An 11,740-nucleotide genomic window follows, 5' to 3' on the forward strand; every position below is an offset into this window, starting at 1 on the left:
ATATATATATATATATATATATATATATATATATATATATATATATACACACACACACACACACAAATTTGATGTTAAATTTTCTTCTGGATAGAACATTATAGTTTGTGTTGTTGTTTGTTTGTTTGTTTGTTTGTTTTAGAGACAAGGCTCTATGTATCCTTGCCTGAGTTCATACCCATTGTGTAGCCCAGGATGATCTTGAACTTCTGATTTTTCTGCTTCCATCTCTGAAGTGCTCGGATTAGAGAAATGTGTCTCTCTACTCACTGCTCCCTGCTCAGTTTTCTGTTGAGCTGGGGCTTGAACCCAGGGCTTCATGCATGCTAGATAGGCAGTCTATGAAATGAACTCCATTCCTAACTCTAAAATACAAATTTAAACATAAATTTCATTTGTAAATGTTTTTATTCCTTCATACATTTATCATTTGAAGACAGGAAGAGTACTAAGTACAGGAAGAATGGCTAAAACATTGCTGTTCATCTCTGGCCTTCTACTAGAATAGAAAGTTTTACCCAATTATAACTAACCTCTGTCTGACAGTTTCGGGTGCAGATTGGAACCACGTCCTCAGTAGCATTCAGAAGTATGTGGTGTGGTTCCAGGTTTGCTGAGCAAGAGGCCGCCCTTTGCCTCCATTCAGTTGATGTATTAATTTGTTCAAACACAGGTCAGGTGATCACTGTCAGTATAGCAGATATCATCGCAAACTACTCATTCAAGGATATTCTAAGGAAACTGGCAGGAGAGAAGCAGACAGACGTGGCTCCGGCTTCTTACGATGACAGCTACCTTGGTAAGAACCATTGTTCCAGATTGTGTGTAGTCTCTCAAAAGACAAGCAAATTAAATGCACGTGTGGTGTCTTTTTTGTTGCTTTTGTTTTTGTTGTTGTTATTCTTTTCTTTTATTTTTTGTCATGACTTATCTGGTGTTGTCTGAAATCTTTTGAGAGCCTTCTTTCTTATTATTCTCAGTAGACCTTTACATTTTCTTTTTCACCACAATTTGCTTGCATGATTTGAGCTGCTGTTTTGTAGGCTCTTTGACATTCTCTTATGATACATTACTGGTAGAAGACATTTGTATTAGCAGGGCTCCTGCTCATGCTATAGAGCAACATGATAGTAGCCTGTCCAGTTTCAACAAAACCAAAAAGAATCTTTCCAACTTCTGTCATGTGAAAACCATACAGTGTCATCTTAATATTTTCGTAAACCATCTTGGGTGTTCAAGTGATATTCTGATTGCTTTACGAATTGGAAAATTAAATTGTGGTTATGCTTTGTGAATTTAAATGGAACCTTGCTTTTGAGCCCAATGGTATCTGTGGGCCAATATCATGAAGGAATTACGAGTAGGTCATGATGATTAATAGCAAAACCTAACGGGCCAATATCATGAAGGAATTAAGAGTAGGTAACGATGAAGGATGGCTTGCAGAATTATGCTTGATGCTGATGCATTTGCAGCCTTTAAAATGCAACAGCCACCACTCCCACGTATAGGGGTTATGACTCACGCTCTGACGGCTGATCTGGAAAATCTAACTTTTTTTGGTCATGTTTCTCCTGAAAATCAGCATTTCTCACTGGAAATTAGTCTGAAAGTGTTCATGTTGCTGTGATTATTTTTTCCTCTCAGAGATTCTTTAACTTTTTACATGTTTTTAGAGGTTTCTGAGCAAAATAGTATCATGATAGCACTTTCATTTTTTTTCTAGACACAACTCATTCCTTATCAAATGCAATTTATTAGTTCCTTTTCTTTAATACAGGGTATTCGGTTGCTGCTGGAGAATTCACTGGAGACTCTCAGCAAGGTCAGAGACATTAATGAACTGAAGTGATTTTAAAACCTTGGGAAATCTTAAATAATACAGAAGTCTTATCATAAATACAATTTATTTTCTTTGCTACACAAAGACTTATAGAGATGAAATGTATGTATCTATATGATAACATTTTGTAGAATATATATATTTTGTTTCAACAAATTTCATAAGAATCAGTTCCACAGCCTGGTCTACAGAGTGAATTCCAGGATAGCCAGGGCTACACAAAGAAACCCTTCCTCAGACAAACAAACAAACACACACAGAAAAATATTCCGATCCCTATAAAAATCTAACTCAGTAATTAAAAATGAGGAAAGATGCCCAGAATATGAGAGGACACTAAACAGATGATCAAATGACTTAGACAAGTGCCACACTTGCATAGCAATCAGGTGTGAAATCAAGGCTTTTCCACTTGATGCATAGCATCGGGCATCGCAGGTGTCCACCGCCTGACTCCACCCCAATGTGACAGCGTTGTCGCCCTCTCTCCATTAGGCACACCAGTCCCAAATAACAGAAGAAATTAACCCCATTTACACAGACAGCCTTCATTGTTCATCCTGTTTCTAAACCTCTAGTCCTTTATCCTTCTCTGTCTTTCCACAGAATTTGAATTTTCAGGCCAGTTTTCAAATGCTATTTCCTCGACTCCTTATTTAGCGTCCTTCTATAACTGCCTGTGTCATCTCATTTTTTCTGGTCTTCTAAGGTTTTTGCCATCCATTCATTTGTTACAGATTTTTTGTGTACCTATTATGTGCCAGCATCTGTTAAGAGCTGAGAATGCAAAAGTAAACAAATTGTCCTTAATCCTAGAGCTTACACTAAAGGTCTCACAAACACAAGACATCTGCTGTTTTAGTTAGGGTGAAGAAGACACAAGACCACCATAACTCTTATAAAGGAAAATATTTTAATATTAAAAAGTTCACTGTCTTCACAGCTGGAAACCTGACAGAATGCGAGCATGATGCAGGCAGACATGATGCTGGGAAAGGAGATGACATTTTGATCCTCAGGCAGCAGGAGAGGAGTGTGCTCCACCCTGGGCTGAGCTTGAACATAGGAGACTTCAAAGCCCGCCCCCATAGTGGCACACTTTCTCCAGCAAGGCCACACCTACTTTAACAAGGCCACACCTCCTAACAGTGCCCCTCCCTAAGGGACAAGCATCCAACCCTATGAGTCATTCCTATTCAAACCGCCACACTTCCCTAAGAATTGTGAGGAGTACTAGAGTAAACCAGAAAGCACAGAGTAGAGGACTTCCATTGACTAGGACTCAGAAGAATGAAAGGGGGTATGGACTGAGGGGTAATATCTTCAAGATAACTTGTGTAAAAGATTGGAGTGGTTAAGGAATGCATCTGACTGGCTAGTCTTTTATGCTTTGATGGTTACTGTGATTGGGTTAGAGAAAAGGAGGCAGGACCTAGCTCACACTAGATCTTATGGATCATAGAGTTCTAAAAGTTTGCAAAATACAGGAGCAGAAATCGGAAAAGATTTATGGAGAGGAGCAAACACAATCTTAAACAAAACAAACAGAAGGAAACCACATCGGTTATTCCATTTAAATTTGATTGGAAAGAATAGTATGATATACATTTTTATGTTCCTTTCTGGTTCTTGAATATAAGATCTATGTCTCATTGCTATTTATCTTCATTTTAAAGACTAGACAACATTCTTCTCATAAAGGGCTCCTAAAATAGATATTATCATAAAACGATAGTAAAAAATTTGAGTCAATTTCAAGTTCTGACTTGACTGACAGCATTTTTTAGGATACTACAACCTCTCCAATTCTCATTTGCTTATATCTGAATAACATTAACGCTATGTAACCTGAACTACCATTCTGAACAGTGCATAAAAAATACATGTTACATTCACAAAAGAATCAGAGTTAAGCTTTTGCTTAACTAGTAATATTGACTGAATGAGTCAATTGCTAATTATTATTTGCCATTTTTTCACCTTATTTCATAGCAGTATTAACTGTTTTTTCTTATTACATGAGTTTAACTGTGTCCATAATGAATATATAATTAGAAGATCACTTAGACGACGTTGATGTGATTCTTGCAATCAAGACAGACACTTGCAAATGTCTTATTCTAAGCAGTAGTTAGAAAGAGCTTGATTATAGTATTAACACCTTAAAGCTAAAACATTTGTTTCACACAAACTACTATCACACCTCTGACTAGATATCATCAGAAGAAAATGGTCTTACAATCATAAAAGCAAGAATTTACTGTCTTATCACAAGCACATTGTCCCATGTGATTGACAACATGACAGTAACTTTCATTGGATTTCAGAAATATATAGAAAATGCATTCAGGATTTATATGAGTTGAGGATTTATAAAATAAAGGCACCGTCAAAGACGTCTCAAATAGTTAATTAGACTGTTGAGAATCCATGGCCATTCATGCCATTCATGCTCATTATCAATTAGAGAAGTTGGGGAGTTCCAACATGAAAGACAGTTTGAAGGTCTAGAGGGATGGTTCATGAGCAAATGATGACTACGCAAGAGTGAAGAACAGAGTTCAGAAACCCAGAACCCATGTAAAAAAAGCCAAGTGCAGCAACAAGAACCTATACTTCCAGCACTGGGGACAGAGATGAGACTCCTTGGGGCTCAAATGACCTAGGTCTAAGTTGAATGGTAAACTCAACTCAAGTTCAGTGAGAGACCCTGTTTCCAAAAACTAGAGTGGAAAATGATAGAAGACGCTACTGGATAGCAGCCTTTGGCCTCCATATACAGACTCGTGGCTGCATGTGCGCACACATAGATAGATAGATAAGTAAATATATATATACATATATATAATAAGATAAAGAAAAACAAGGAGAAGAGAAAGGAAAACCAATTCTCCGAGTTCTGGATGTGGATCTTAATATGGAACCCTTGGCCTGCCGGGTGGTCCACAGAGCATAACTGAGCCTCTGAGGGTGCACCTTTGTGTTATAAAGACGGCCCGGAAGCAGAAGTTAGCAAAGCCTCCGTAGAAAGTTGACCTTGAAATCACACGCACACCTGCAGAGACAGGAGCGTATTCTAAAAGGCAGAGCTGCATGCGGTCTAGTACGCAAAGCACAACAGCTCAAAGTGTGACTTTGCTTGTTTGCAAAAGAAGCTTCCTGCAGAAAACAACTGCAGCCCCTGATTTCCAGCCTGTAACACTCTGCATTGCCATTCGCAAGGCACCAACTTTACCCTCTGCATTGCTCATTTATAGGGCGCCATCATCTTTACAGCCTGAGGCTAATAGCTTTAAGTGTACTGGCAGCTGAAGAAATGACTCTGTTGGTGAGGTTCAACTTGAGCAAGGATAAGTACCGGGTTGTGCTAGGGTTGCGTCCTCAGACCCCATCTACAGTAGACAGTGTGGGGCTTGGGCTTACAATTCCAGAGTGGGAGACGTTGAAGCAGGCAGATCTCCGTGGCTCACCAGTCAGCCAGGAGAGCTGAAATAATTTCATCAGCACTTGGTCCCGTGAGAGACCCCATCGCAAAAGGTGGATGTCTCCTGAGGAAAAAAAAAAACAACCCATACCCAAGGCTCTACTTTGGCCTTTTCATCACCTGCATCTGTGTGTGCTCCATACATACATGAACACACATATGTAAACACAGTAATTAACTAACTAGTGTGTTGTTCTCCCTCTAAATGACTCTTTTTATTCCCAGAATTGGTTGCTGGTATTCCAAGAGGAGCACAGAACTTTGGCTATGTGAGTACCAAGATGTATTCTAGACATATTCTATGTGCACTCAAGTATGTTCCCCCATGTAACTTCAGGCCACTTTCAAAGTTCTTTACTAATGAGTTCCTACTACAGGAGCACCCTGTTTCTACTCAACCACAAAGGAAACAAGTGAAACTATATCAATTGCACCATTCCTGGGAATCCACGTGAAACCAAAATGTGGGGTGCATGTTTTTTGCGAAATCTTCATTATCCAACACACACACACACACACACACACACACACACACACACACACATCCTTTTATATTTGTGTTTTCTCCTTCACAAAGCACATATCACTGCATTTAGAAGGTACCTAAATGATGAGCTTGTCTCCAGGCCCCCTACTCATTCCCCTACAGAGGCATTTTAAAAAGAGTTCACATTCCAAAGTGTTAGGTTTGAGATGGATAATATTTAAGCCCATCATAACTGACCATGAAGTCAGAAAGAAAGATATGTGCAAAGAGACCACACAAAAAGAGCTGACAGGATGAGGGAGATAACTTCATCAGTTAAGTTGTTAGTACTGTACAAGCCCAAAGACCTAATTTGAATCTCAGACCCCATGTCCGAAAGTCAGATAAGGGAACCCGAGCATTGAAGGTGGAGATGGGGTGAGCCCAGAACTGACTGGTTAATCTGCTTAGTTCAACGAGTAAACCTGAAGCCAGAGACAGAGCCTGCTCAAAGACCTAGGTAGGTGTCTCCCGGGGAACATGCATGTAGTTAAACATAGGCCTGTAGCATGCAAGGATGTGCGCAATGGTGCTATTATAACGCTGCCTCTCAAGAAGCTGCTAAGTCAGAAGAATCCAGAGTCTGAGGTCTAACCTCAGACACAACAAGTTTCAGGTCACCTCAAGCTGTAAGTGAATCCCTGTCTCAAAATATAACTGAAAACATAATCGAGACACTATACAGTTTGTAGGTTCATGTTTGGGTAAATAACATTAAACATGACATTTTTTTTCTATGTAGATAGCATTCAAAAAGCTTATTTTTCCAAAGAGTCATTTATCATTTCTCATAATAACAGAAGCGATTGCATAAGTACATATCATGTACACATATTCATTTAGAACAAAATAATAAGCAGATAAATTAATTGGACAACATGATAACTACTACCCACATCCTTGCATTTAATTTTTTCCCCTTTCCAGGGTCATAAGCATGCTCTTTGTTTAAAAATTAAAAAGTTTAATTGCCTTTTCTGAGATCATGCTTGGGGCCTAACCAACTATTTCACTTCATAAGAATGTTTAAGTTGCAATTGTTTAAAAGCCAATTCTCTGATTCTGTCGAATGATACAGTGTCTCACTTCTGCAATTTCAGGTCTCCATCATTAATTCCACAGATATGACCTTCATTCAGAATTTTACTGGTGAGCAGGTAAAGACTTTTTGGTGTTTGTTGACTAGACACAGAGTCTTATTCAAAATATCCTGGAACTTACTGTGTAGTTGGTCTTGAACTCGTGACAATCTTCCTGCCTCACTCCACAGCACTGAGATTACATACTCACACCACTCTCCCCAGCCTAAGTCATTTCAACCAACACAGCTAGTGCTCATATCATGTACTCATTCATTCAGGAAATAATGAACACTGGGTACAACGGTGTACCTAATCGATCCTAGCTCTCAAGCAGCTAAATGCGGAAGAAGCAGGATACAGCCATTGATTGAGCTTTAGATGGTGATCAAAGATTTGAAGAAAATAAAACAATTATACTGTGGTGGAGGCAGGGAAAGGTTGGTGTCCTCTACAAAAGTCATGGCCAACTCTAAACCAGCAGCAGAGACTGTACAGGCCTTCACACAGGAGCTAGCTGCACAAATGCGGGGCTTCTGAGGGCTGCTGTGGCCATAAACAAGCAAGAAATAAGCCAGAGCAGAGGGTCAAATGTGTGACATCTAACCACACTCACCTACAAAATTAAGTGCACACTGTGAGGCTGACATAGCAAGCTGCACTGAGCTAATTTTTTTTCCCTCTTCATGGTATGGAGGGTGAAACACGGGTCCTTGAACATATTAGCTGTATACTGTGCCGAGCTAACCCTTAGTCCTTATTTGGTTCTGACATTTTCAGTATGCAACACATAATCTCCTCTCCTCTGTCTTTCATATGCTAGGATTAGGCCCAGGAACCACCGGGCTCAGCATGGTCTCTGATCTTTCAGGGTGTTAAAAAGGCAAGCCCACCAGGGAAACACTTCTTATCAGAGAAAGGACTCCATATTTTCCTCAGCATAACCATGTGACCAGTATATACTGTGTTTAAAACTAAGACTTAATTGAAATCATGGAAGGAATAACCCAGGGTCTTTTCTAAAGAAAGATTTTTTTTTCATTTTTCATATATTTTGGTCATATTCTTCCCCCTCCCCAACTCCTCAAAAGTCCTCTCCACCTCCCTATCCACCCAACTTAATGTGCGCACTCTCTCTTTCACTCTGTCTGTCAAGAAAAAATAAATCAAAAACAAAAAAAAATTGAAAATAAAAAAATCAAAACAATACACACACACACACACACACACACACACACACACACACACACACACACCAAACCAATAAGACCAGGTCTTAATGAGGTGCCTAAATAATTACTAGTGGTAAGTGGCAGCCTCAGGTAGAGCTGGCATTGAATTCTGGGAATAGCTGGGAATGGCAAAGAGGCCCTTGGTTGTCAGTTCCTGGAAGTTCTCAATAAAGGACAAAGCCTCCTGCCAATGGTGTTTGAGTATACGTGTGTGCACACAGGTGGGTGGGGCTGCTGAAGAGAGCAGATCAAACACCTCCCTTAGCATCCAGAAATTCCTGGCAAGAGATTGAGACATGAAAAGATTCCGGTTGGGTTTATTTCTTTTCTATGTTTATTGCCAAGGATTACAGGAAAGAAAGAATCTCAGCATGTGTTTGGTATTTGAGACTCATGGCTTCCCTCATGGCTAGCCAATAAGTCAGGTCTCTACAGCATGGCAGATTGTAAGGAACAAAAGCAAAAAGTCCCCAGAATATGGAACAGCAGAACAATATTGTTCTGTTGCAGATGGTGGTCAGTGTAGCCAAAGAGTGAGTTCTCAGAACCCCCTTCCCTATGGTAGGAGACTGGCTGTGCCCAGGTCGGACCTTATCAGCCAGAGGGTGAGTCTGGTTTCTGCCACTCTTCCCTAGCACACCGATAGCGTTCTCCGGAGCCTCAACATTATGTAGTCCTGGAATGCTGTTGCTTGGGGTTCTCCCTTGCAGGGATTAGGCATTTATCTCTATATCCTGTCCTTACCCGAGACCTTATGTAAATGGGTCAGCGCTTACATATCAGATGCTACCACCTTCCCAACCAAGGTTTGAGACCCATGTTTCCCTGATTACTGTGACTTGGTGACATTTTCCACATGTTTTTCAAGCACTGGATGTAACCCTGCCCTCCAGGAGAATGATGTCCAGAGAATTAATTAGAAAGGTTTTTAAATGGACAGCAAGAGCTTTTCATGTCTTGCTGTCAACATTTGAGGGTCAGGGTACCCATTGCTGTGAAATTTTCAACAAGGAATTTCATATCTTGCCTGTTGCTTTGTTGGGTGGCAGGGACAAATGAGGCTGGGGTGATAGAGAAGGGAGATGGGTTCATGAGTTCATAACAGCACTTCTGGAGAGATTTTGTGTCATAATGAAGTCTGCTCTGGTCCACACATTGCTCAGGCACAGCAGGAAGTAGAGAGCTCAAAACAAACAGAAGTCTGCCTTCTGTGAGACAGAATTTCCTCCCTCCCTCCCTGCCTCCCTCCCTCCCTCCCTTCCTTCCCTCCTTCCCTCCTTTCTTTCTTTCTTGCCTATATATTTTTCTTTTTAAAAAATTATTTATTATTGTTTATTTATTTATTCATTTGTTTACTTTACATCCTGATTGTTTCAGCCCCTTCCCTCCTCTTCTCCCACTCCCACCTTCCTACTCTCTCCCCCCTTTCTCTTTCTCCCCTTCTCCTCAAAAAGGGAAGCCCTTCTACCAACCCACCCCAGTACATCAAGTACCATTAGGACTAAGCATATTTTCTTCTACTGAGGCCAGACAGGGCAGCCCAGCTAGTTTCTCCTAGCTAGAAAGTGACCCAAAAGCAGGTAACAGAGTCCATGTCAGAGATAAGGCTCTACTTGCTAGAGACCCACATGAAGACAAAGCTTCCCATCAGCACACACCCATGAACATGCAGACAAACACATACACACAAAGAACAACATTGGTAAGATAAAATGATGAGCCAGACTGAAACAAGTTATAAAACTATTTAAAAACAATTTTGAGGGGAAACTGCGGCAAATTATATAGTCTTTCTACTCACTGAAAAGATTTAGGAGTCTTATTAAATATGATTTCACTGTAATTTGATGAATTGTGTATTTCCCTAAAATGAAAATCATATTGTAGAAAGAGCAATTCCTACTTCTCGTTTCTGTCTTTGTGCTTATGAGTACCATCTGTTCTTTGAGTCTGCCATGTGGAAACTCAGAGCTGGACTGTGTGGCATCTGAAAATGCCCTGAACGTCCTCCCTATGTGGTGGAATTGAGTTGATTCCGTGGGGTTTAAGATGGCTGAGCTAAACTGAGGAAAGCACTAGATGTCTCAGAAAGACCCTCCTAATAGTTGTGTCTGAAAACTGAATGGGCCCAATGTATCCAGGGGATGTACAAGCAGATGTCAGGATTATTATGGAGGGAATTATTCATTAGGTCAGAGGTTAGACTAAATGACTTGAACACTTGGAGCAAGGTCCGGGGACTATGAATTTAAATGCAAAAAATATGTGCCACAGTGAGAGCCATTTTTCATGAATAATTAAAAAGTGACCATAAACATGGCTTCCTAAACACAAAATCTATCGTTGTTTTACAGATGGCATCTTATTTCGGGTATACCATTGTGGTATCAGATGTTAACAGTGATGGGTAAGTTTCTAAGAACTTCCTCCCGTGCAGTATGTTATGGCCTTCCATAAAAGATGTTACATATTTCTTTCATAGAACACATCCTTCTGCACTTCCTGAGCAAGATAGAGGCCCTCTTGTTTTAACTTTTGATTCAGGACAAGAGGATGCATCTAATAAAAAAACTCTGTCATCTTATTTTATGTCTTGCTGAGATTTTCCACATCTGCCACTTGTAAAAAGAGGACAATTTTGTTTGCTTTTGCTCTGATCTTCAACAGCCTTTGGCCATTCAAACACCACAGCCAGTGAGGAGTTTGCTCATCTATTTCTGTGTCTAGAGGTATTCCCTCCACATGATAACCATAAAGCATTTTACACACAGATAACTTTTTTCCCCTTCTTACAGTGCTTTAACCAACATATCAGTAAACCCATGGAGAACATGAAATAATTTTATGTTTTTCGAATCGTGACAGTAAATTATGGCTGAGTTTGAAGTAAACTCATCTTCTCTCAGGCCACTCCCATTTAGAATCCTGTGACTTTTCACAGAGGTCACAATGTGCTCTGTAAGACTCCCCTTTCTGGAAACATCCTTATTTGCATAACAGCAAGACTTTTTGGCAATATTTACCCTACACATTTTTGCCATGCAGAAAAGAAAACACTTGTGAAAAGGGCTTCATTTGTTTCTTGCTGATCAAAACAACTTCGTGGTAACAAGCTCAGGGTCTGTTCAGATGGAAGATTTGTCCTTTGCCATGATGTTTTTCAAAATTGCTGTGTACACTAGTTCTTCTTTAATTTAATTAATTTAAAAAATTAATAATGTCTTGTATTCCACTAAGAATGGATTCATGAACCCTATACTTCCTTACAGATAAAAGGCCTCAGATTTTCAGTGTGCTAATAAATTGCTGTTTTAAATTACTTGGATACTTTGAGATTCAAGGTGCTATAATAAATAATCATATTCTGGAAGCAAATAAGATTGAGCAAGGGCACATCCACGGTAGAGCTGCACACCTCAAGTGAAACCTAAGATCACAATGGTAGTAGTTTATCCAGAGAGCTAAGAAAACCCTTTAGCTAGATGGTGACTCATGTTGAGAAAGGCCATAGGGCCATACCCCTCCAACACACACACACACACACACACACACACACACACACACACACACACACAC

The 11,740-nt window shown here is 40.0% G+C and overlaps 1 protein-coding gene across 1 annotated transcript in view; it reads left to right on the forward strand.

Moving 5' to 3' along the window:
• The window catches only part of Itga8 (integrin subunit alpha 8), a 165,092-nt gene that overhangs the window by 47,692 nt on the left and 105,660 nt on the right, over positions 1–11,740 (forward strand). Inside the window, exons 7-11 of the mRNA XM_055593745.1 lie at positions 674–799; positions 1,781–1,825; positions 5,553–5,596; positions 6,954–7,010; positions 10,519–10,571. Of these exons, the coding sequence (XP_055449720.1) occupies positions 674–799; positions 1,781–1,825; positions 5,553–5,596; positions 6,954–7,010; positions 10,519–10,571 (325 nt within the window). The remainder of the gene's footprint in view (positions 1–673; positions 800–1,780; positions 1,826–5,552; positions 5,597–6,953; positions 7,011–10,518; positions 10,572–11,740) is intronic.

Source organism: Psammomys obesus, unplaced genomic scaffold, assembly GCF_907164565.1.
Source record: "Psammomys obesus unplaced genomic scaffold, mPsaObe1.curated_primary_1811, whole genome shotgun sequence".
In the NCBI taxonomy this organism is placed as follows: domain Eukaryota; kingdom Metazoa; phylum Chordata; class Mammalia; order Rodentia; family Muridae; genus Psammomys; species Psammomys obesus.